The sequence below is a fragment of the Antrostomus carolinensis genome, unplaced genomic scaffold, assembly GCF_000700745.2.
Source record: "Antrostomus carolinensis isolate BGI_N321 unplaced genomic scaffold, ASM70074v2 scaffold18357, whole genome shotgun sequence".
NCBI classification, from domain to species: domain Eukaryota; kingdom Metazoa; phylum Chordata; class Aves; order Caprimulgiformes; family Caprimulgidae; genus Antrostomus; species Antrostomus carolinensis.
This window is the reverse complement of record NW_010326828.1, coordinates 2041-28369: the sequence shown is the minus strand read 5'-3', so window position 1 is coordinate 28369 and position 26329 is coordinate 2041. Positions and strand designations below refer to the sequence as shown.

General features: G+C 37.3%; 1 protein-coding gene across 1 annotated transcript; it reads left to right on the top strand.

The window, feature by feature from the left end:
• Positions 1 to 237: 237 nt before the first annotated feature.
• TDP1 (tyrosyl-DNA phosphodiesterase 1) lies at positions 238 to 24569 on the top strand (the record flags this gene model as incomplete). The annotated part of the gene is made up of 13 exons (XM_010171722.1): positions 238 to 784; positions 2331 to 2374; positions 3029 to 3084; positions 4155 to 4251; positions 5480 to 5514; positions 7768 to 7860; positions 9447 to 9617; positions 11198 to 11276; positions 12930 to 13115; positions 13846 to 13894; positions 16928 to 16994; positions 22205 to 22312; positions 24457 to 24569. Coding segments are annotated over exons 1-13 (1645 nt in total), but the record flags the coding sequence as incomplete, so codon positions are not given.
• Positions 24570 to 26329: the final 1760 nt, after the last annotated feature.

Genomic DNA, 26329 nt, shown 5'->3' with positions numbered 1-26329 from the left:
GGCTGCTCCCCGCTCGGCGGCTGCTGCTGCCGTTACACGTGTTTCTTTGTGTCCTGGGCACAGAAACAAACGAGCCTTGTGCGCTGTGAAACTTTCCCGAGTCGGAAGCTGCGTGGAGATTCTGCCAAATACAAAAGGCAAAGCGGCTGCCTGGTAGTGAGCAAATGGAAACTAGGAAGGAAAACAGCAAAAACGCACAAAATTTTTTGGTGTTTTGTTTTTTTAATCCCTAGGAACATGCTTCAGGAAGATGCACATGGAAAATGGACAGTGTCTAGCAGTGATGAAAGTACTGAGGAAAATTCTGACAGTGAAAAGCCATCTACATCTTCACTATTGGATGCTGCACGTGGCAGAACAAGTGGGCCACAATATCCATGCTCTGAAGCTAGGAAAGCAGCTCACAAGAGAAAAGCTTCTCCCCTAAAGCTCAGTGATAAGAGAATTTCTACAGAAATACCTCCAGCAGAAAAACAGAGAACTAGCCAAGAAGGCCTAGGCTGGTGTGTTTCTAGCAGTGATGAAGAGCCTGAAGATGAGGAAAAGCATGGTCACAAAGAAACACTGAAAGAAGAAAAGAGTGATGGACCTGAAAAACATCCTGTGAATCTTTGCAAAGATGATGAACTCTCAGAGAATCAGAAAGCAGAGGAGTATGATGAAACACCCAGTGAAGCCCAAGATACCTGGGATTTGTTGAATAGAGGAAACCCTTTCAGGTTTTTTCTCACTAAAGTCACAGGAATCGAGCGGAGGTATAATTCTGGAGCCCTGCACATAAAAGGTGAACAAGTGGCTTCAACAGAAGGGGGCTTCTGGGAATCTTGTTTGCAGAAGAATGCTTATTTTTAGTTCGTGGGTATTTTAAAATGCAAGTATTCCTTAGTGTGACTGAGGCTTCATATTCTAAATGTGCAAGTTGTAGGAATTGGTTCTTATATCTTTGCCCTTCTCTTTTAGAAGTATAGTGTATAAAGCATAATTTGCTGATACTGATTCTGTTGCAACTTCTGAGTTAGGCTGCACAGATCTGATGTGTATTTAGTCAAGGCAAATCATATAGTGCTGCTTTCCATGTGAGTTAATTTAAGGAAGACTGCTTGCCTTCGTGGCTCCTAAAGGGGTACTTTTCTTGGATGCCTCACCTTGCTCCCTGAGTAGCTGTTAGCACTTGTCTTTATGCTGCTGAGTGGTTTGGACCTAGTAATTCACTATTACTTGATGCAGTACAAGATAGTACTTCTGAAGTTCTGTGAGTGGGATTCAGGGGCCTATTTAAATTCAATTAGAAGTGAGCATAAGTCAAATGGAGTGAAGTCTTTGGTGTACAGTACTAATGCTTCAGGGATGCTGAAGTTGTAGTGTAGTTATAGTTTGATTTAAGGTGGAACTGCTCTATGCACCTGTAAACATCCCCTCATTCAGAAATGAATCTCATAAATCACAAGACAGAATCAGAAACAAGCCTGAATAACAGATTTGAGCACAGAAATACAGTAAAATGAGGCAGAAAAAAATTGTGGTTAGTTGAAGGAGAACAAATGACTGAAGAGCTATACCACTAGGCTGTAACTTTTCTTCAAAGCCATGTGCTCCCTATGAGCATTTATTGTTGATGGCAGCCTGGTGTCAGCGACCTCCTTGCTTTAGGCTTCCTTATGTCTTTATCTGCTTTGTGCATTCCTGGTGCCTTTTAGCCTGTCCTCTGTTGGGCCTAGTTGTCCTGCTAGGTGATTAATTAGGCTGGTGGAAGGGCTGAGTGTTTTGTTTGTTTAACCTACAAAACCAGATTTCTGTAGAGATAGGGCATGTAATATTTTGTCTATCCTAGAGGATATTTGTAGGATATGTTTTCAAGTTGCTGCTGTGCTTCATTTATTGAGGTTATAAATTCTCAGTCAGATTAGTTTCCTGTGTTACCACAAATGAACTAAAGATACACATATCCAACAATCAGTCTGCAACAGGTAAATCTTTAAGCATTAACTATGCCCCTACTGCTTCTACTCTGCCACAGTTCTTCAAGCCCTTTCTATAGGGGAGAGAGTAGTTTGATGTCCCTTTCTCCATATGATTTTGGTCTTTCTCCTAATGAGTTTTTAAAATTTGTTTTCTACTTCTATAGGATTAATGCTTTTTATAAACATAAGGGTTTCACAAAGGAGTTGGTGATTTGAATAGTCAAAGCAGTAGACTTAATTGTGAATGTCTCTGTTACACCAAATCTGTGAACAGTCTGGCACTTGTGGTAGTTATCAAACTGTTGAAGATGTGAAATGTTCACTTGACCTTTCTTTTTTTACTCAATTATGCTTTATTGTTTTTAATAGATATCTTATCTCCTCTTTTTGGAACTCTCATATCTTCTGCTCAGGTGAGTTCTCTGTTTGCCAAATTGATTTCACTTGCTTATTTCACTTTATTAACCTTAAACTTGATAATCCATGTTTGTGCTGTGTAGCTGATACTAGCAGGGAACTCTGTGAAAATACAGAGGGAATTCTAAATGTTTTCAACTGCACAACAGTTTGTTGAAATATAAAAATCACCCTATGTTCTGCTTAGAATTCAGGCAATTATAAGACTGCTTTCTCTCTCCTGTTTTTGGGGCATGCACAACTGAAAAATGCTTATTTATATGCCTGTAAAGGAGGTGGGGTTTTTTTTTTAAAAAAAGCCTTGCAATCTAGGAAGGATGTTTTATTGCATGGAAGCTTTTGCTGTGATTCATGGTATAAGCACATGGCAAACAGGTGGGTCCTGAACCAAAGCTTTTCCATTGTATGCATGTTAAATTTTATGAACACTAATACATGTTTTTGAATAACAAATTAATTCAAGAATTCTTGAGACATGAAAGAGAGCATGTGAAATTGAAAAATACACCTGTTTTTAAAACATGCTGTGGATGATGTAAGTGGTATTGAGTGATGACTTTACAAAGAAAGCTTTTTTGCTTTAGTTCACTGCTCTGACAAACTCTGCTTTTTCTTTTTAATTTGTGTATTTTCTTTTTCTTATATGCAAGTTTAACTACTGTATAGATGTGGCGTGGCTTGTAAGACAGTATCCACAGGAATTCAGGTATGTTTATTTTATGAAGATGACACGATACAGTTCCCAAGTCATTCTGTTCATGCAAGTTGGTGTTAAAACTGACTGATAAACACTTGTTTGCAGTTGCAAATTGTTGTTACCAATTGTGTGTGTGTAGACTCTTGGTTTTCCTTGTATGCTTATTCCACAGTTGTAGGTCTCTATTGATTTCTGGCCTGTTTTCAAGACTGTTAAATGGTCAAGAGTTCACTATGGCTGGTTTCTGATTCTTATTAATTAACACTTAGGAGGTCCCATTGTGGGACCTACTGCATGATGACAGTGCAGTAGGTGACCTGTAAAGATGGAACAAGAAGCTTTCTGCTGTATGGTTCACTGAGCCAAGAGCAAGGTAATGCAAGATAAAGGAGGGAATGTAGGAAGGGAACAAGAAAACTATGCACAAATGATCAGGATATGTCATGGGTATGATATTGTTGGAGTTGCTGGATATTGTCATGAAAGCAATTCTTTTGTTTGCTTGAAATTCTGTTCTGATAATTGCACCCTACTGCAGATGAACTGAGTGTATGACATACAGTTTTGTCTCCTTTTTTTGCATTTTACTGGAAAAGCAGTGGAACAGAATATTAGGAAGTGAACATGAAACTATTGCCAGAATAGACCCTAGCTCTCTCCTTTTCCCTATCATTCTTCCCATCTTCTATGTAAGGTAACAATGATTGAATTGTCTTAGATCCACACTGCATATATCAATACTTTTGAGAGGCTTTATCTATCTGTTTCTAGCTAGACAGTTCCTTACAAGATCTTGTATTATTAGTTTCTATTTTGGTGTCTAATTTACTCTGTGCTTCCTGGTTGTTGGTGGTTTGTTTTTTTTTTTCCCCCATTAAACTTTTCCTAGTGTCTTTCTCTTAGAAGTTCTATTGTAGTTACTGCCTTTTTGAGTTAGTTAATAAGGCATATGGATTTTAGTGCCATCTTCCTGCTAGGTTATCAAATTTAGGGGCCAGCAGTCATAGCTACATGATGGAGTGTTTTAGACTGATTACTACTTCACCTGATGTTTTAATAGTAATCTCCTTTTATTTAAGGAAGAAGCCCTTGTTGATAGTTCATGGCGAAAAGAGAGAATCCAAAGCTGAACTGCTTGCACAAGCACGGCCTTATGAGAACATTAGCTTTTGTCAGGTAATTAACATTTGTATCTTCCTTTGGTTGAAATTAAACCATCTCAGAAATCTCCTGGATTAAGAGAGACAAGAATTTGTTGTTATGCTTTAAGGAATATACTTACCAGGACCATGGGAACATAGTAACTATGTTCCTGGTCTTCTGTGATGTTGGTAGACTGTCGCTCACAAAAGGTTTGCACAGAACAACTGCCCACAAAAATTTCATGGGGCTCATGGATGAGCTGCACACCTTCTCCACTAACATGTTGCACTCAAATTCTTGCAATGGCTGAAAGGGAAGCACTTTTTTTGTAAAGTGTAGAACTTGATCCTAGTGTCACTGTAGTCTTAAGTCTGATGAAGGAATTTTTATTTGTCCAAATATGTTTTACACAAGAAAATACCATTACAAATAGTCTCCATAATACTGTTAAAATTGCTATGAGCACACTTCCTGGCACATGCCATTTTCTCTGATGTTATGCTCACTCTTTTGCTGTCCCTGAGTCATAAAGTTATTGTATTCAGTCTGGGAGAGGGACATGGTTATGGCAACTTGCCAGCGTTTCGGGATTTTGCTGGGTGGGGTATGTTATTGATCGTGGGGTTATCTTATTCTTTGTTAGGAAGAGAATAATCTTGGAATCTCCTTCCTTCTCGGGCAGTCTGGTAACCCTGAGCTTCCTAGAGATTGCTGTATTGATGCCAAACACAGTCCATTCTCAAGACCAGAATTTCTGGGCTGCTGTGTGCTATACTTATCAGGTTTTTGCACTGAGTTACGGAGTAGTGAGCATTTCAGATGAAGATTTCAAGTATGCTAACAATAAATTAATGGTTTTGCATATAATGTTTCCTTTTCACACACAACATTGTGGCCCAGGACACTATTAGTCATCTTTGCTGCAAGGGCCCATTACTGGATCCTGTTCAACTTTGTGTCCAGCAGGACCCTCAGGTCCTTTTCTGCAAGGCTTACTATTTCTGAAAAAATTGTGGTAAGAGACCAGAAATTCTGCTGGAGCAGTTCCAGCAGAGGGTTGCATTGCCATTTAAAGTCTTAACTTCTAGAAACTGGAGAATACATTTAAAGGTGTTGAGTGGAAAAATAATGTATTCTGTGATCGGTCCACTAGAGAGCAGTGAAATGAAACAAAATAAAGAAGCACCTCTCCTCCTTTAACATTCTTGCATCTAAGAGTGCACATTAGGAATTTTTAATGGTCAACTTTTTAATTTTATAGGCTAAGCTGGATATTGCGTTTGGAACTCACCACACGTAAGTAACAACTGTGAAGCAGAAAGTTCAACTTTTAAAGATGAGCACTGAGTTGGTAGACACAGTTACCATGACTGAACTAGTAACTAGTGTCTGCTGGCTTAAAGTGATTATGGGATAGGAAGATAGATTACTGTTTGTGAAAACATAATTCTTGATGAAATTTAGAAGTAGTATCTTTCATGTTCTATGTGTGTCTGTTTCACAGTCTTAAAAGAAAAATTTCCTTAATTATTTTGTACTTTGATATGATAGTTTAAGGAGACAAGCCAGGTATTAGACAGATGTAAGATGTGCAAGTTAGGCAAAGTCAGTGAACTGGAGGTCCTGGCTCTTAACTCATGCCTTAATACCAAAGCTGTAAATGCAGACTTGATCAGTTGTTAGCAGGTTGGACACAACACTGACTTACTGCTTGGTTTTTGCAGTTAACGTGTATTATCTGAAAATAATTACTGAATTTGGGGGTATTTTCAAAGGAAAAAAACCTTTGATTTAATTTTATGGAAGTGTCGCAAAGGGAATTTTGTAGATTGCAAGCTATGGATAAGAACAGATTTAATCTTATGTCTGGTAGTGAGGATCTTTGGTTCTGGGGCAATGCAGTATTTTTCAGTCAATCTTTTTGTAGAACCCATTTTATAAAACATCACCTTATGTTAAAACATTGATCTGTAATGCCCACTTAAGGTACGTCTGTTTCTGGTAGAAAGCAAACTGACCTCCTTATTGCCTGTTTGGAGAAGGATATACAAATAAAGGAAAAGTCAGCATTTTAAAAATGAATCTTGCTTCTCTCTCAGGTTTAGTGGAGGACATAAAAGGAGTTGAGATTGTTTTTTTCAAACTGATAATTTTTAAAGCTTTAGCTTATTTTCACTTAAGCAGTTTTAGCAGTAGCTCTCATTCTCTGTATGCTCAACTTTATTTTTTTTTTTCTCCTCCACCAGACTTTGGGATAAATAAGTGATAGTGATGGTAAATGCTACAGTTCTTCAACCCTATAGGGTTTAAGTTTAAATGGTTGTTCTGGGTAGTGTATCTCTGAACACATATTCCACTGCAGATGGAACACAAGTGGGTAGCAGACCAGTGAATCAGATCTTGATGGGTAGTGAAACAATTTTGCTCCAAGAGAAACTTAACAGATTTTAGTACATCAAATATAAATACTTAAATATGTCGTTCCTGTTGTATGATGTGAAACTTAGATTACATGTCAATGACTTTTTTTTTTGAGGTAGCGGTGTTTTGGTCAGTTATAACTTTTATATACCTTAATCTTGCAATTTATTTTCCTGTAAAATACTTATTTTACTGTCAACTCAATTTGTGCTTAGATCAAGGCATAACACAGATGTGGGGAACTATTTTATAGTTAGGGAGTCTTGCATATTGCATAAACTATGCAGTGAGCACAGGAAAGCATGTACAGGTACTTGAGTGTTAGTCTGTTGAACTTTGAACATTAAAAGCAGAAATTACTGAATAAGTGATTGTCTAAATTTGAGCCTGATGTGATTTGAGTAGCATTATTTTGCCATGGGACAACAATGAAAATAAACATGTTATTCCTTATAGCTTTCATTCTTTAGCATTGGTTTCTATGGAAGCCATCTCATCCTTCAGGGTCATATTGATATGCTGTCTTTATACAGCTATTGAAAACTTGTATATGAAAATTTTAGCACTTATATTACAAAAAATACAGATGTTATTTTTAACTCACTAGTTTTAAAATTCCTTTGTGCTGTAGCTTGAGTTTAGATTTATGGTAGATAAATAGCTTTTCTGCAATCCCAATGGTTAGTTATCTACATACCTTCTTTTGTTTTAGAAGTTGTCAGTTTAAGAGAAGATAACTAGGTTTTAATAAATTCAGCTATAAGAAAGCCCTTTTAGTATTCCTTAATTCTTTCTTTTAGCTATCTGCAAAGGAGTAAGTTTACCTGAAGAATGTGAAAAATACAGAAAGTATTCAGCCAATATTCCTTTTTGCTTTGGGATGTCAGTTGTATGAGTTGTTAAGCTTTAGTCTGGAATATATCGTATGATGCTGCTGACAAATATATGGGGATAGTCTAATGACTGCCATGCAAGTTTGGCATGCACATGGATTGAAGTCCAAGTGCACTATGCAGAACAAATCTTTTGAAAATAATTATCTTAAAGTATTTTAATGAGTTGTTAATTTATGTCCTATTCTCAGTGTACTTGAAACACATGAAGTGTTATTTATCTGTTTTTTTGAAGGAAAATGATGTTGTTGTTATATGAAGAAGGTCTTCGAGTTGTGATACATACATCCAATCTTATTGCTGAAGATTGGCACCAGAAAACTCAAGGGTAAGCAATAATCTCTAGCAGGTGTATGTTTACTTTAATACTTTCCATAGGTATCTGCTACTTCTGGAGACAGGATACTAGTTCAGATGATCCAGTACAAGTCTTACACTGCTAAGATAGAGCAAAAAATAACAAATCTGGAATGGCTGTAGTTGTCTAGGCCTGAGCCCTCCTTGCTTTCTGCTTAAACTAAATTATGTCCTGAGCTGGTTGTTCCCTTAAATTCAGTCCAAGTGATTCGAGATAACTTATTATACCATGCTGTCTCTTTATGAAAAAACTACCAAGCTATAAAATACATTTAATACAAATATAAGGCAGCTATTTAGAAATTATCTTAATACTGCAAGAATAATGTGAATGTGGAGATGTTCTCCTTCTGCTATGACTGCGTCTAGAAAATAACCTTATAAATGTTGGGCACCATTGGTTCCTTAATACAGTAGACGACCCTAGTATCCACCCAGTATCCTTTTTAACTTAACACCAGCTTGGGAGAGAGTTTTGTTTAGAGCACAAAAAATAGGACTGAGTAACGTGATAGAATAAGGCCCCTCACCGTCTTGGCTATTTTTATGGGAGCCTTTTTAGTTAGATCTCCACAGTAACTCAGGGTATAAGATTTCTTTATCAAACTAACTTTAAATTACTTTTCAGAAGTTACTGTCACCTTGACATCCATTTTGTTGTCATCAAATATGGCAAGGTTTTGAGGCTTTTCAGTTGTCTGAGGCAAGCTCTCATAAGGGTTTTTGAGTGGCAAAAATATAACCACTGATTTTTTCCTTTAAATCTTTTACTTAGGGATGGCTTTAGTATCTTATGGCAGTTAGCTTTTCAGAAAGTCAAGACAGCATGAAAATATCTTTTGGGAATGCTTAAGAAGCTGCCTTACTTGTCAAACATGAAAAACATTTTTCTTTTTAGCTTTTGCACACTGCAGTAACACGCAGTATCGGCAATATGATGGTTCACTGGCATCTGCTTCATAGACTTCTGAATTACAAAGGGATAGGATCAACATGTTGTGAAGTTGATAATGCAGGACCTCTCGTTTGTTTTCCATGGCTTCAATAATGTGTGACTAGAAAGAAATGCAAATTGTTTTCCCTGTGTGTTTTCCCTGCACACCCTCTTTCATTCTGATGGAAGTTCTGGAGAGGCAAGTTACCATTGTGGGCTGCTCTTCAAATTGTGCAGAACTTCCAGGTGCCCTCATTGGTTCTATGTCATTATTCAACTTAGTAGCTTAGCAGAATGCATTGCAGTGTGCTATTCATACAGAAAATTTTGATGAAAGGACTACAGGTTGGTAAATCTGGATCTGGCCTGTGTAACAGTGATGAAAGCTGTAAATGTATGCAGATGTAAGTGTGTTGAGATTGTTGTTTCCATTTGAAAGTGTTAGTTTTATGGTATTGAGTATAAGACTTGGTGATTCTTTAATTGTGAAGTAAAAGCAAGTTGCTTTATAGTTAGTATCACAATAAATCTGTCTAGTATTCATTTAGGACCTTCAGATGTGCTTTAATCACTGAAAGCCATGTGTTAGTGTGGTGTCCTTGTTTTTGTGGCTTTGTTTTTAGAATATGGCTAAGCCCTTTATATCCAAGGCTACCTCAGGGAACAGCTGGTTCTGCTGGTGAATCTGAAACTAATTTTAAATCTGACCTAATAAGTTACTTGATGGCTTACAATTCTCCTACACTCCAGGAATGGATAGATCTGATTCAAGAACATGATTTATCAGAGACAAGGTATGTGTTATCTTGTGTTTATAAGTAACTTGCATGCTTTTTTTCCCCAGAAAATTAAACATCTCTGTGAGGATCTGTTAGACCACAGGTTTGTTTTGTAAGCTTACCTTGTTTCAGACCTAAACATGTGTCTAACTTTAGGTATTTTTTTAAAATCTGTCTTATGCAGATTATGTTGAATTGACCAACTTCTAGTTTTAGAAACATATATTTTAAAGGAATGAAAAAAAAGGTGCATCAACAGTAACTTGACAGAAGGTAGATGTAAATAATAGGGACTCAGTTTCATTTGTCAGTCTGACTTAAATATTTGCTCCAGTAAAATTATCAGTGGGAAAAACTGAGTTGTATTTGGTTTGTCATGTAAGAGAGGTCATGTAAGCAAAGGTTATTGTAATGGGGATTTTATTAAGAATAGGCTTCTGTACTTTTAAGGGGAAGTTCAATCTGTATATGTATGTACAGAATTTTGCCTGTTGCAGGCATGGATTATTTCCGGTAGGCAATGTTATGTTAAGCAATAACATACTTTGTCTTGAAACAGTCTTCTCTAATACCACATTGCTGATATTACTTAAAATAATTCAGGATGCTTAATTCTGATAGATACATTCCAGATTTCCACTGAAATGTGTTATTTACTTCAGAGTGTGTAAATCTCTGCTTAATAGCAGTTTTATAAGCTGGCAAAATATTGTTGAAAAGAAAAGCTGAAAAAGGTCATAAACTGTGGTGGAAGTAGGCTGAAACCTTTTGCTAGTTTAATGTATAAAACAAAAAATGTGCTTTTTTACATGGAGTCTTAACAAATTGGAAACAAGGGAGCATGTACCTTAAAGTCAGGTGAGATAACAGCCTGAGCTGCTGCTGTTACACACTTGGTCACCTGCATGAACTTACACAGGTTGGCTGGGGCCTAGGTGATGGAAGTTTATGCATGGGTTAGGGAAGAGTCACTTGTTAGGATAAGGATCAGTTCCTTGCCATATTAAGTATGTAGGAGACATTAATTCGTGCATAAAGCTAGACATGAGATGCAGTAAGGAATAGTTTCTTAAACCATCTGTTGGTTGTGACTGTGGGCAGGTCTCTTCTCTGTTTTCAGGGCAAAGTCAAACAGCTTACTAAACCATTATTAGGAAGACAGTTGAAAAAGCTGTACTTTCCATCTGAGCTATTAAGTGCCCAAATGAAATCTCTTACCCAAATCTACTGATTTGGATGTAGCAATAAATTGGCTTTACTCAAAATTACATGCCAAATTCTGTGACAAATAAGCATTTATTGCTAAAATCATCCATCTTCTGCATTTTTGTGCACAGAAATAGATGCAGTTCCTATCTGTGCTATAGAACACCCTGGTGGTGCGTGACAACCGTATAGGAGGCTAATAATAAATAATGCAGCTGAAAATCCACTTTTCTTTGTATTGTAAATCTTATGTGTGAAAGACTAAATATTTCTGGTTACACTTTTATGTTCAACTTTGCTGATGGGTTTTGCTTAAATACCTTAATGCTTTACAAACCAAAACACTCCAGAGCTGCAAGTAACTTGGTGGTCTTCTTTTCTTTCTGTAGAGTATATCTGCTTGGTTCTACGCCTGGACGATATCAAGGCAGTGATAAAGAAAAGTGGGGTCATCTTAGGCTCAGAAAGGTAATAAAACTGTAAACTTTTTTGTTAATATCCTTTTTACTGTAAATAGAATTTTGGAGAGCTTTCTTTAGTTCCTTTCAATTTTTCCAGCTATGATTAGTAATCAATCTTTTAATACATTGTTACAGTTTAAGTTAGCAATAACATAAGCTTGCAACCTAAGGTGGTGTAGACTTTGCACATAATATTCCTGGGCATTACTACCATGGTCAGCTTGTGGTCTGAACTGTCATGTGCCTACAGATATTTGAAGAGGCACCATCACTCAAATGACTTTGTCTGCTGTTGGTGTTTCTAACAAGTGTGACACTATCAAAATCCAGTCTTCTGTGACTGGGAACCAAATACAACCTTCTTCAAAGGCACTCACTGTGGAACGATGTGTTGATAAAGACTTTCCTGCACATAGGGAACAGGCTTATTTTATTTACTTAAATGTTAAAGTTACAGTTTCTTGTTCCCTAATGACCTGGCAAAAAAAGTCAAATTAAAAACCAGTTTGCACATAGCTGATGTTGTCAACTCAGTCAGATTTTTAGTTTTGTTCTACTACATTTCTAAGATCTTTATTTTATTTTTTCATTATTATTATTTTTTTTAATCAGCTGAATAATTAGGAACATGAATTTTTTTTACCCCCATCTCCTCCCACGTTATTTAGATATGCAGTCTTGTATGAAGACTTACCATTATGGCTTATCTCAAGTTTGTAGGGCCCCTTCTTTTTCAGTGTATATTTTGAATCGGGTAAGGTATTTTCATGTCATCTTTTAAATGCCTCTTATAATTGGGGAATTTTCAACCTGCATCTTCTGCTGAAGTGACATTATTTCAAATTTCATTGTGAGTTTTACATGGAATTCAATTGTTGTCCATGGCAAACTTTAGTGACTTACAAAATGTCTATATCACATTGCTTTTCAACAGAAGGTTACTCTTTGAGACCTCTCCTTTCTGATGTATGTTGCCTACATGGTTTTTTTGCTTAGTAAGACATTGAGTGAAAACAAAATAAAACACCTATGATTAAAAAGATTATTTTTTTAGACCTGGTGGCACTACACTGGTGACTGAAGCCATTTAGTTCTGCGTGCTCTCTAGAGGGGGAAAAAGGTAGATAGTACATACAATTTAATATGTTTCTATATCCATCTGTTTCTGATATGAATTTAAATTCCATTCACAGCTAAAGAACTCCTCTAAAAGGATTATTTCAATTTTCTCTTCAATTGTTCTTTTTTCCTCTCTTATTCTGGGCTTCTATTGTAGTTGAGGCTTTAGGATATGCAAGGAATTTTATGGCCAACAACCACCAAATACAGAAAGATTTAGTTGTTTAATTGTGACTTCTGAAGCTGATGTTTCATGTTTGTAGGAAATGCTGCTAGCATTCTTTCTACCCATTTTTTTAATGGTTGGCTTCAGTGCTTTTGGATAAAACTTGTGATGTTTGATCTTCTGTGGAAGGAACAGTGAGTTTATTTGGAGAGCCTGATGACTTTTTTATTGCAAAGTTAAATAGATAGTATGAATGCTAATCTCTTGTCAAAAGTGAATTATAGAGGATTTATTGTATTGGAAGTGATATCAAACCCTTAATTAAGGTTTTATTCGTCTGTTGAAGGCTGACAATGTTTTAATTTCCCTCATTAGCTTTTGAAGGAGCATGCTTCCTCAAAACCAGCACAGGAATCCTGGCCTGTTGTTGGACAGTTCTCAAGCATTGGTTCAATGGGAGCTGATGGGTCCAAATGGCTGTGCTCAGAGTTCCAGGAGAGCCTGGTGGCTGCAGGCAGCAATGTGACAACTCTCCTTAAATGTGATGTTCCAATTCATTTGGTATGTCTTTTGGATGATACTGACCTTTATTTAACATTTATTCATTTGTTGTTTAAATCTTAGTCATTGGTTTGCTTTTAACTTTTAGAAGACATTAATGTCATTTTCATCCTGAAATCATAATTTCCATCTGCATGACACTGGTGTATATATAATCTAATCAAAATCATATTCTCGTAGCTTGTCTTCCATTGAGTTTTGTAGATGCAACTGTTTCTGCTATTGAGATATAACTGAACTCTGAGTCATTGATACCTAAACCAAATTATTTTCTAACCTGGTTATTTTGATCAGGTTACTAGCACAGTTAAGGGGAGGAACAGAAACAAGTTTGTGACAGGAGCTTGGTAAATCAAGGACAAAAATGCTATCAGACTCTGCCCTTACCATGTGCTAATTGCCCCTGCATACTTGTATTTGAGATGTGAATCTAACACCTCATAAAATAATGTTAAGGGCTTACTTTGACCACCATGGAAGTGGCTGAAGTGGGATTGTTTGAGTCGTGTTAGCTAGTTTTGGTAAGTTCTGCAAGAGAGGTAAAATATCTTTGTTACTGGCCTATGACTAGTTTTAAGCCGCAGTGTAGTTTTATTCATTCTGAAAAATGAAGCTTTTAATGTTTTTTCTCAAGTAAGTTTTCTCTAAGGTGTTTTTTGAAAATTGATAGCTTGTGTATTTAGAGCTGTGTTATTAAAATTACTTTTTTTTTCCTCCCCCTTCCATGAAGGTTTATCCTACTGTGAACAATGTGAGGCAAAGTCTGGAAGGCTATCCTGGTAAGCAGATGAACCCCCATTTATTAGCTTATTGTAGTCATGTCCTGCAAAATCACTTCAGTGGTTGATGCTGAATGAACCTGAAGTTGTCATCTTGCTGAGAAATTGGTAGAATAGGTGGCAGTAGAATCCTTTTATTACTGTTATTGGAGCTCTGACTCCAGCTCTTCTGTTGTGATTGAATAGAAAAAGCTTTGAGCATTGGTATATAATGTTTAAGTCTGTATAGCCATGTTCATGTGTCACTGTGTAGGAAAACACAGCTGTTGCCCACTGTTCTAACACCACTCATACTTTAATTTTGGCAGAAAACTCAAGTTTGAGTGTTTCACTTGCTACTCATTAGTCATTTGTTAATATTGAAAATATGCAGTTGTTCTGTTCAGTCTTCCCATGTTTGTGTTCATGAAGTTAGTGTATTTGTATAGAAAGCACGGTCTTAGCCAGCCTGAAAGAGGAAGAGGTACCAAAGTATTTTGATGCACTGAAGCTTCTGTTTCTCAAAAGCGAGCGCTTCTGTGGGTTACACCTGCACGTGCTAAGGGGGCTGGCTGATGTCAGGGCAAGGCCATTGTTGATTAGTCTTCAAAAGGTGGAGACAACTGGAAGAGATTAATGAGGACTGAAAGAAAGACTGACTGAAGTCCTGTCTTCAGCAGGGGTGGGAAGGAGGATCTGGGCAACTGTAGGCCTGTCAGACTCACATTGATCCCTGGGAAGGTGATAGAATAAAGAATCTTGGAAACCATTCCCAAATATATGATGGACAAGAAGGTGATCAGGAATAGTTAGCACGAATTTATAAAGGAGAAATTATGCTTAATTAACCTGATGTCCTTCTACAGTGAGATGACTGGCTTGATGAATGAGAGCAGTGCACTGGATGTTGCTTACCTTAACTTTAATAAGGCTTTTGACACTGTCTCCTAAAACATAATTACAGATAACCTGATGAAGTACAGGCTGGATGAGTGGACAGTGAGGCAGATTGGAAACTGACTGAACTGTCAGGCCTCAGTGGCTGTGATCAATGGCATGAAGGCCAGCTGGAGCTTAGCCACTAGTGATGGTGTGTGCCAAGCATTGATACTGGGGCCGTGTGTTTAATAGCTTCATTAATTACCTGAATGGTGGGGCACAGTACACTCTCCATGAGTTTGCAAATAATACAAACTTGGGAGGAGTAGTTAATGTGTCAGATGATTGTGCTGCCTTTCAGAGGGACTGTACAGGCTGGAGAAATGGGCTGACAGGAACCTCGCGCAGTTCAGCAGAGGGCAATGCAAGGTACTGTCCTGGGGCAAGAATAACCCTAGGCACCAGTACCCACTGGGGGCTGACTGGGGAAAAGCAGCTTTGCAGACAAAGACCTGGGAGTGCTGGCGATCACTGAGTTGAAGGTGGGCAAGCAGTGCATCCCTTTGGCAAGAAGGTCAACAGCATCGTGGGCTGCAGTAGGAAACATGTTGCCAGCAGGCTGAGGGAGGTGACCTGTCCTCTTTATTTAGCACTGGTGAGACCACATCTGGAGTGCTGTGTCCAGTTGTTGGCTTTCCACTACAAGATAGGCATGGAAATACTGAACCAAGTCCAGCAGAAGGCCATAAAGATGGGTAAGGGATTGGAGCTTCTGTCATACAAGGAGAGGCCAAGAGTGCTAGATGTTTTTTTCAATCTGGAGAAGAACTTTTCTGGGAGATCTTATCAATATGTATAAATACCAGATAGGAGGATGCAGAATAGAGGCAAATTCTTTACAGGTTGAGCAGTGAAAGAACAAGAGGCAATGGACATAAATTGAGATACAGTGTACTCTTGCAGCAAAAATGTTTTCTGATGTTTAAATGAATCAGGTTGCTCGGAGATTGTAGAGTATCCATTCTTGGAGATACTCAAACTTGGGAGGACACTGTACTGAGCAATGTGCTATGTTTGACCCTGCTTTGAGCAAGGAGTTAATCTAGATGATCTCCAGAGTGTGCTTACAACTTCAATGATTCACTGATTCTTTGGCATTGCTGAATCCATGTTCCTGTTCCAAGCTGGATACCTATGCTCCTGTGTAGTAGGAAGTGGAGCAGCTGTTGAGCTCTTTTAACAATTGGTGGAATTTGAACATGGAGCTAGCAAGAATGCTTTCAGCTCTCTCTTCTGAATTGAGCAGTGTTCAGACATATGTAGAAATTGCAGCCAGTGAGTTTATGGGTATCTGTGGTTTCCACAAGTAAGTTAGGGTCTTTTGAAATACATCTTTTTGTCTACAGCAGCTGTTTAGCAAAGCTGATACTCTTGAAAGTCAGAGATGCAATCTGTGCAATGACTTCTTACTGTCATTTATTTCATATTGTGAAGTAACTTGGTGAATTACATAACACTATTTGTGGAAATTAACGTCTCAATGGAGTCCTGTAGTTAGTGCATCCCTGAGAATAGTACAGCTCTTGAAGGCTCCATAAGGACCTGATACTAGGACAGGGTGAATGCAGTGGGTTTTGCATCATATTTTTAATGCGCAACGCTAATATAACTCACATGGCTGATTCCTCTGTTAAATTCTTTTCAAGAAATCACAACATGCATTAGCCAAAGACCAAATCAATATTAATACAATTTCTTCAAAGAAGTTCTTGCTTTTAAAAATAATGTTGTTTGATGGTTTGGTGGGATTTTTTTGGCTGAAAGCTGCTTGGTTTTTTCCTTCTAGCTTGTATGGGTAGTGATTCTCATCTGTTAATATCAAGTGGTATCATAACAAAATGTTACCCAGAAACATCTGTCTTCTAAGAGGGCTTAATTCTATAGTCTGTATATTGTTTCTCTTTTTCTTAGTGCAAGTCTGCTATATAGTGTTTAGGAACTTGCTAAATTATAAGAATTTTAAAAAAGCCAAACCTATATATGATTTTATACTACTTAGACCATTTTATGGAAACAAGTCATGAGGATAGTACAGATAACAGACCCCCCAGATGCTTGCTGCTTTTACGTCTTTCAAAAAACAAAAGTACGCTCTCTTTTTTTTTTTTCCTTAAGCTGGTGGCTCGCTTCCATACAGTATACAGACAGCACAGAAACAGCTGTGGTTGCATTCCTATTTTAAGTAAGTAGAACTCCATTCTTTGTTGTTTTGTTTGTTTTTTTTTCCCTCTTAGACTGTGTGTTTAAACTTACAATACTGTAATGTTTGAGTGCTAAAAGCAAATTAAGGGGAAGCAATCAGAAGGATGATATTCTTAAACTCCTTAAAATAAAAACCTTTAGTTTCTTGTCTCCAAAACATAGTCAAAATGTGCTATTTACCTGTAAAAATGATATGGGATAGATACTTTTGCTAAGGGAGGACACTACCACATTTGGGATTCTGTAAATTTCTATTTAAGCTTTCATTCTCTGAACTGGAATAATGTTACTCCTCTTCTCTTCCCCGCCTCCTTTTTTTTTTATTATTTTTTTTTAATTATTTTTTTACAGTTGTATTTCACTTTCCCACTTGTGCCTCAGTATTAGCAGGGTTTCAACTGTGCCACAACAGGGTTAGGAAGGCTTTTTTGTTTGTTTTTTTTGAGTGCAGCTGTCCTGCTGCTGCTCAGTCCCTTACAGTATTATCTTCTTTCTTAAAGGTGCCTGACATTTTCCATTAAGAATCTGTTTTCACTTGCTACTAATATTGCCAGATTCTAACAGTCTACCACATCCCGTACCAGATGTCTCCCTCAGGCTGCATCTTTAAAAACTTAAGCATGTTTTGAGAACAATGGGAAAAGTTGTTTTAGACAAATTTAAAAAAAAGATAAAAATTGAATCTGGTAAACTCTTACAAGACCATAGCTCCCTGTTCCTTTCAGCAGAAACTTTTAGCTATTGCAGGTGGAGGTTGCACTGGTAAGATACTTTACTCTTATCTAAGTAAGAGTTTGTAAAGTTGCAAATATGTTCAGAGGGCTGAGAATACAACTGCTGATTGCAGAAAGCATTTTCCCTTCTGGAGTGAACATGGTTGCTGCTGTGAGCCTTGCTGGTCAATGTCCAAGGGATGGAACTGGAAAAGAAAGCTTTTGAGGTTTTGTGTCTCCTGCCTTTGAAGTGTGCCTTCTGAGCACATTCAGCAAAGAAATAAAGCTACAAACACCTTCAAGACTTCAAGATTTGTTCATTCAAAAGTGGAGAGATCATAAAACTAGGGGTGTTTGTGCAGCCTTATTTCAGGTTTCTATAAGCATATACTTCATGAGAATCTTATTGGAAGGAAAATTAAACCTTTTTTCAGTTAGTCTCTTACTTAGTGCAAAGAACATTACTTGATAATGAGACCATTCATTGTTTTATTCCTGTTTAATGAGAAAACACCCACATACTTGTCTCATTGGGCATATACGATCTTGCGTAGGCAATAAAAAGGCTGTTTTAAATTCATCTGTCGAACTGATTGCAGATGACAAGTGGCCCTGCATGATTGCTCTGTAGTGACTACCCAGATGCAAATTCTTACTCTGCAGTAATATGAGACACTAGCCCTAATGATTTCTGTTAAATTGCTGGTTTTTTTAAACAGTTGATTGGCTTTAGCAGTACATAAAATGTTGTATTTTAATATCCGTTTCAATTGATTGACTTTTAGTGCCACGTGCCCTATGTTTGTGCAGTTACCTTGTCAAATTTTTATTTTCAAAGAATGGAAGAGATTGGTTTGATAAGAACTTGTTTCACTTGCTGTTGACAAGCCTGTAATCGCAGTTGTATTAGAGCTTTATGTGTTCTTTAGGACTGTGGAGTTTTGAAGAATAATCATCTTTTCTCTCAGTTTGAAGAACTAGTGTTGTTCCCCTAACATAAAAGATGAGAGATATGGAGCATTTACACAGAGGACCTACTGTTCTCTTATGGTTGAGACTGTGTGAGTTTTTATCTATGTTCAAGCCTTGCTGACAGTATCTTGAGATGGAAAGCCCTTTCACTATTTAAACTATATGAACTAAATGATGAGAGAGGTGGTGGTATAGAAAATTGAGTTATTCCTGGCTCTGCTTATGGGTTGAGTGTGTCTGCACAGATGAAGTTTCAGGACGTTAGTATTATCTGGCTTCCCTGTCTCAGTAGTTCCACTTGTACAGGGGCCTGTGTCTTGCTTCTTTTATGCCAGAAATATCAGACACTGGTGGCAATTGATACTTGCTGTATGTCTTCCAGCTAAATGCACTGTGATTGCAGAGAAGTTTCCTTTTCAAACTCAAAAATTAATTGCAGAGTAAAAGAAAAATTTATCAAACACTTGCAAAACTCTAGTATGGATTTTTTTAGTGGTTAAGTACATATGAAAGCAACTGCTTATAAGCTTTCAAATTTGTAGTGCAGTGCAAGTGAGTGCAAAGTATTTTCTGGATTGCAAAAGGTACAAAAAGCTGTTGTGTTTTAAGAGTTGGAAAGTAGATTACCTCTTTCAGTGCACCTAATCATTACATTAGAGGCTGTGTAATTAAAAAGGAAAAAAAAAATCTGACTGAAGTGCCACAAAAAACTGAGATGGAGGAGGTAGCTGCAAGTTATTGGTAAAAGTATCAGGATTAGTGGTCTAAAGTCAGAGTTCAGCAGTAGTAGTGATAAGGAGTTATAGTCCTAGGAGTGTAAAAGAATTTTAAAAACTATCAAAAAAACCACGTTTACTCTTCAGATTCTGATAATACCTTTTCTTCACCCCACACTTGAGCTTTTAGTTTACAAGGTGCCATGACCTCTAATGGTCAAAAAAATAACTACTACAAGCTGTGGTTTGGCTCCATAAAATTTCTTAAAGCTAGTTAATTGAATTTGCCATATTTATCTCTGAGACCGAATGTGCCTGAAGTTTACTGCAACATGAGATCAGTCCTGTGTACATCCTCTCTCTGCCAGCTCCATTCTGTTGAAAAGTTAACAGCTTAAAATGTGTTCAACCAATTTAACTAGAAGATGCCTGAAATTGTTATATTTACATATGTTGTCATCTTTGCTGTGCAAAGCAACCGCACTTGTATTTTACTTCAGGCTTTTTGTAATCTGTTTTGGCTTTTTTTTTCCTAAAATATGCCAGGAATATTCCATGGTGAATTTGAAATTTAGTTGTATTAAGAATAGATTAAATGAGATACTGTACCCCTCTGAAACCTCTTCCAGTTCTTTTGGTTTATAGTTTCATTATGCAGTCTGGAGTTAATCAGACTTTTAAACTAAAGGGAAAACACTTCTTAAATACTTCTTTGCTAATAATGCTTTTAGTAAAAGCATCTGAGTTTTTCAGTGAAGTAATTACTTAACAAAAAAAAAAACCAAACCCAGAACAACCAAACCTGATCGAAGAATATAATAACTTTCTTTCCCCCTTTTTGTCCTTACGTATTTGTGCTGTGCTTGTAAAGAAAATATGGCCAAAATGTATGTTTATCTTTCTGTTTTGAACTTTCTGGAATACCAGTTTCAATCACTTGTAATTGAAACTAACTGCAATTAGATTACTGTAAAATGTAAATGGAAGAGAAGCAGTAGTACTCTTGATAAAACATGGTACTTAATTGTATCTTTCAAAAATTATAAGGAGGCAAAAAGGCAGCAGACTGAGATAGCGTCTCAAAATTATCGCACTTAAAAGTAGGGGGAGAAGTTTGTCCTTGAGTAAGGCAGTGAGATAGATCTAAAGAAAATCTGTGTTCAATTCCCAGTTCAACTATTTTTCCTGGTTTTCATTTCTACAGTGTTACTGCAGTTACATAATTATTTTTGTGCCTTAAAGTTTGCCTAAATTGTCAGTTGTGAGATAAAAGCTATTAACAAGAATTGTTGAGTTATGGTATAGCCTTACAGTCTGTAAGTATGTGAAGTGTAGAGTTCTGTAGGGGAACACAAGTTTAATTAGCTGTTTCTGTATCATATACATCTTAGTCTATTTTTCAGAAACAGACTTCAGCGTGACTTGCATCAAAATAGGAAGAACTCTAGTTTGCTCTAAACATGGGTACAGTGTTTCAGCTCTTGCCTTTTAGGAACACAGGACCAGGTCTCGGAAACAGTTTTCTTCCCTTCCTTGGAGGATAGGGTTGTTAAAATAAGTAAATCTTGACCCCTGAACTGCAAAGCATCCTGACTCAACTCATGTAAAAGTTAGTCCTGAAACTCAGCTTAGGTAAATAATTCCAGCCCTTCCACTTCAGTCGTCTTAGGCTTTTAAATAAACACAGTTCACTTAAGAGATTTTTTTTCAGAGCTGATTCTTTTTGCTTTGCCTTTTAGAAGAGAATGTTAAATTAGGGAAACAAGATTATGACAACCAAAACCAGAGCCTGGATATGCCAATAAGATATTCCATAACATATTACATCATGTTCACTATATTAACTGGGGCTGACCAGGAAAGGGGGGGATTGTTTCGGGAATCGCTTGGGCTCATTTTTCCAGGATTGTGACTTTGATTTTGGGGTTTCTTTTTGTTCCTCCAGGATCATTATCAGGGGGCGGTGAGCAATTGTACTGTGCATCACTCATATATATTTATCATTATTACTCTTATTATTCTTTTAATTTTATTTTACTCTAATTATTAAATTGTTCTTATCTCAACCTACAAGTCTCCTCATCTTTGCCCCTCCAATTCTCTCCCCAATTCCCTGGGTGAGGGGTGAAGGGGGCAGGTGGGGGAAGGCTGTGAGTGGTTGTGTCTTGCTTGGCTGCCAGCTAAGTTAAACTATCACGTTGTTTTAAAGTAGTTTTTACCCAAATACATAGATAGGGCCTCTACTCTCTTAAGTCCTCAAATTTCTCGGTGGCTTAGGGGCACAGAAAAAGGAAGAGGAAGGATAGTGTCAACAATCTGTCAGTATCTCCCTGCCTCTGCTTCATGCATAGTAAATTATAATAAGCTTGGGGAATTTTGTGAGGTTTAATTTGGTGCCAAGCTTCTTTTGCTTAAAGGCATAACCATTGATAGTCTTCAAAGAAGAAATATTGGCTGGAAGTTTGGACTTAGTTTCTAGAGTCCTAGCTGGAGTGGAGGAATGGAAGAACTTGTTAGGAGAGCCTGATACACTGAGGAGAATATCTGTCTGGTTTGTTTGTAAAGAAGAAAAAAAAATCCTGCCCTCCTCTGGCTTCTAGTAAGATTAGATTTCAGGATTAAAAATTCAGTGAAATAAAGTATTTTCAGCCTTTCTGTAGCAGAAAAAAAGTATTAAATGTTCCAAGTATAGGGTCGTATTACAAAAAACATGGCACTGTAGTATGGTAAGTATTTTTTAGACCTCAGAATAAAACTGTATAAGAAAAAGGTTCCTTTTCTTTTTCTAGCAAATGGTCAGCAGAAATCTCGGGTCGAAGTCATGCTATACCTCACATTAAGACATACATGAGACCCTCTCCTGACTTTCAGAAGATTGCATGGTTCTTAGTGACAAGGTAAACAACTAACCATACATCTCTCCCTAAAAAAAAAAAAAAAGTCCTATACAAAGCCTATGTAATTCTTGTCAATTGTAGGCCAAGTGATTTACTGCCATAATACTATAGTGATAGGAATTTTTGTCCATATTTAATGCTGCTTCACTGCACTGCCCCTTTTGTGGCTGCAAGGTAAAATTATTATGTTTGGAACTATTGTCAATTGCACCAAAATCTTGTCTGAGCTATAACTGCCAATTCTGTGGTTCAACATCAACTGAAGCCCAGAAGGCCAATAACCGTATCCTGGGCTGTATCAAGAGAAGCGTGGCCAGCAGGTCGAGGGAGGTGATTCTGCCCCTCTACTCCGCTCTTATGAGGCCCCACCTGGAGTACTGTGTCCAGTTCTGGAGCCCCCAACACAAAAAAGACATGGACCAGTTAGAACGAGTCCAGAGGAGGCCATGAGTTTGATCTGAGGGCTGGAGCACCTCTCCTATGAGGACACCTCTCCAGAGGCTGAGAGAGTTGGGGCTGTTCAGCCTGGAGAAGAGAAGGCTCCGGGGAGATCTTACAGCAGCCTCCCAGTACCTGAAGGGGCTACAAGAAAGCTGGGGAGGGACTTTTCATAAGGGCAGGTAGTGATAGAACAAGGGGTGATGGTTATTAACTGGATAAGAGTAGGCTTAGATTAGATATTAGGAAGAAGTTCTTCACTGTAAGGGTGGTCAGACACTGGAACAGGTTGCTCAAGGAAGTTGTGGATGCCCCCTCCCTGGAATTGTTTAAGGCCAGGCTGGATGAGGCTTTGAGCAACCTGGTCTAGTGGAAGGGGTCCGTGCTGACGGCCGGGGGGGTGGAACTAGATGATCTTTAAGGTACCTTCCAACCCATACTGTTCTATGATTCTATGAAGTGATAGGTATTTTTAAACCTTGGGTTGAGATTCTTTAGCACATGTACATGAATGTACTGGTCTATACAAAATAGATATGGGTTAAGCCTAAGTTTATCCTTGTGCTACCTTATTGCTACAAAACAAGCTAGTATTTGGAATCTGACCTTTTGTCAGTTTGAGTTGTTCAGCAGTTTAGCTTGAAGTCTAGCTTTGTATTTCTATTTCTATTGTTTTCTTTTTTTTAAAGAAGCCAAAAGAGGGAGCAAGAAATTTATTGATGTGAGGGGTGAATGTCTTACTGTAAATGAAAACTACAGATACGTTTCTGTTTTGCCAAAACTGATTTTTGTGCAACCCTATATATTATAGATCATGATCTTTGTATCCTGACTCTTAAATACTCAGTTACTTTAATCTTGTTTCCTCTTTATGTTCTGGCTCTTTAAATTTCATCACTCATTGATACTGTTGCCTGCAATAGTAGTAGTGATTAAGGTGCTTTTTAAAGGATTTATGTCATTCAAATGTGATGCTGACTCTACCTAATACAGAAATTCATGGTTGCTTTTATTTTTTTTCTCATGTTTCTTCTATTTCATCATTTCCTAATATCAAAAAGCATCCAGTATATCTGTCAGTTAAAATGTAATGTTTAAGCTTTGTATTCTGTTGTAGATTTTGACAACAGAATTGCATTTATTTTTGAACTTCCAATCTACTTCATAGCAGATACTGATGAAGGATCAACTACAACTTGGTGCTGAACAGCACATTAAAACAAAAATGCCTCTTCAATAAATATTTGTTTTCATAGATGTGTCAAAGAACAAAATGTCCAGGGCAGAAGATAATTTAACACTTGTGAAAATGCTTTGTGCTAAATGTAGTATAATTTAACTAGTCATAATTGAGCTAGCCTTTAATATTTCTAAGTCATCAAATTGAAGCTACTTACCAATACCAGGTTCCTTTCTGAAATGTGCAGAGAAGATTCAAAAAGGGTGAATTTGTCTTACAGATCTCTATGACATAAGTAAGCTTGTATAATTATCCACATGTGTATTAATACCCTTCTGTATATTGTCTCTGCTACTCCCACTGTACTATTAAAGTAGCAGTAGGGAATAACACCCAAATTGCTTTCTATGAAAAGGCTACTGTGACTGAAGTTCTCCTGCTCGAAGTGCTTTGCTGCAGCTGTGGTACTTAAGCATTTCTGCTGTGAAGATTATGCCTCACTGAAATGCTTTGTTTTTCTTTGCAGTGCCAATCTATCTAAAGCAGCTTGGGGAGCTCTGGAGAAAAATGGTACACAACTGATGATCCGCTCTTACGAACTTGGAGTCCTTTTCTTGCCTTCAGCATTTGTAAGTTCAAGTATAAATCCTGGGATATGTTGAGAATCTGCAAATATTGATGAATACAAACGTGACTGAATAATCTAAAGTTCTGTGTTTCTAGGTTAGAAAGCTAATAGCAAGTGGAGTTTACACAAGATGTTCTTTGAAATAGAAACAGTCTGTTTTCCTACACAGCAAGTATGGATTTGGTATTGATGTGACTTTTGTCATGTTATTGAAAGACAATACTTAATGTTGCTGGAAAGGATGTTTGAATCTCTTCTTTCGTGCTTCTTAAAACCAGGCTATGAGTACTTATTCGTATTGAAGTGATGCATATTGGTTGCAACTTGGAAAACAATTCCTGATGTGGCAGATTGCTATTCGTGCTCTTTCGCTGAAATGCATTTGCAAAGCCATGTGACTGTCTCTTCTCAAACTTTCTGCTTTGAGAACAAGTTCTCAAATGCATCTTCCAAAATCTCTGATATGAGTCTAAGAACATCTTCATAAAAGATTGTTTAAAAGCTAAAGGACTGTATCTTCCAAACCTATTTGACAGCGGTCTCAGTATGTAGAAGGCAAATTTGACCCAAAATAACTATTATTGTAGTGCGTGAAGCACAGGACTGGGAGATATGAAATGTTTTAGTAGGAACTAAAGTCCATCTAGCTTGTAGTCTAGTCTTAGTGCAGTTGTAGCAGATGCCATGGGGATTAGCACAATAAGCCATATGTATGTGATATCTCTTTAGTACATGTTCCTTATGATTTATTTTAAAGGCTTTCCAGGGTGAAAATTGCATTCAGGCCATGACAGTAGCCACAACTTGGTTTATTCTCTTAACACATCAAGTTCCTTATTGAACTACTCCTGCTGGTTTTTAGTCCCCTACAGAATTGCATGGTAGTGAGTCCTGTAACTTAATTGTGCATTTTATTTAAGAGAAAAAGCTTCCTTTTTTTTTTTAGATTGCTTTTGTCTTATTTAAATCTACTGCCTGACAGTGGGGAGGTGGGAGTTTCTTGTTCCTGTTGATTCCTCCTTCTCCCTGGTGAATCTATTAGTACTAAAATGGTATCAACAGCAGTTAGTCTATGATCAGAAACCATTCAAACTTGTCCTATGTGAAATTTGTTCTTTTCCAGAGAATAAATTCCAAGTTTCTCTGAAAAAGTGTTTGTGTGGGGGGGGAAAAAAGTCCTTAGAAATATTTTTCTGATTAAGAGTACATCTTTCTTAGATAATGTTCACGGATGTTCACATAATGTTTTGTAATTTCTGTTGATTAGTAATGTACTCCCAAATGAATATTCACTAATATTATGGTATCATAAGAATGTCTCCAAGATTCATACGTCTGAGATTGTTTACTTACCATAACCGTATAATTGCAGTCTCCTAAGATTGCAATATTAAGATTGATGGATTCTGGCTGTAGCTAAAGAACCCCTGTAACTCACCCTTGACATTTATTAAGGAGTTCACGTAGTAGCAAGGTCTCTTATATTGTGAATCTTGGAGACAATCTCAGACGTCATTCTCCAGCCTAGTTTATGTGGAAGAAAACTTTTAGAGAAAATGCATTGATCAGAGACCAAAATGAATAAAGATTTAACTTTTAACAACTGACCTCAAGGGGTAAAATAATGTTCTAAGAAGTTGACTGTTGTTATCTACAGATGTTACCAAGCCAAGAATTTACATATGGTACTGGTATGATTGTACTTAGTGGATGAAGTTTTTTTTGTATGAACATAACTGATTACCAGATTGTGCAGTCATTTAACACAGTT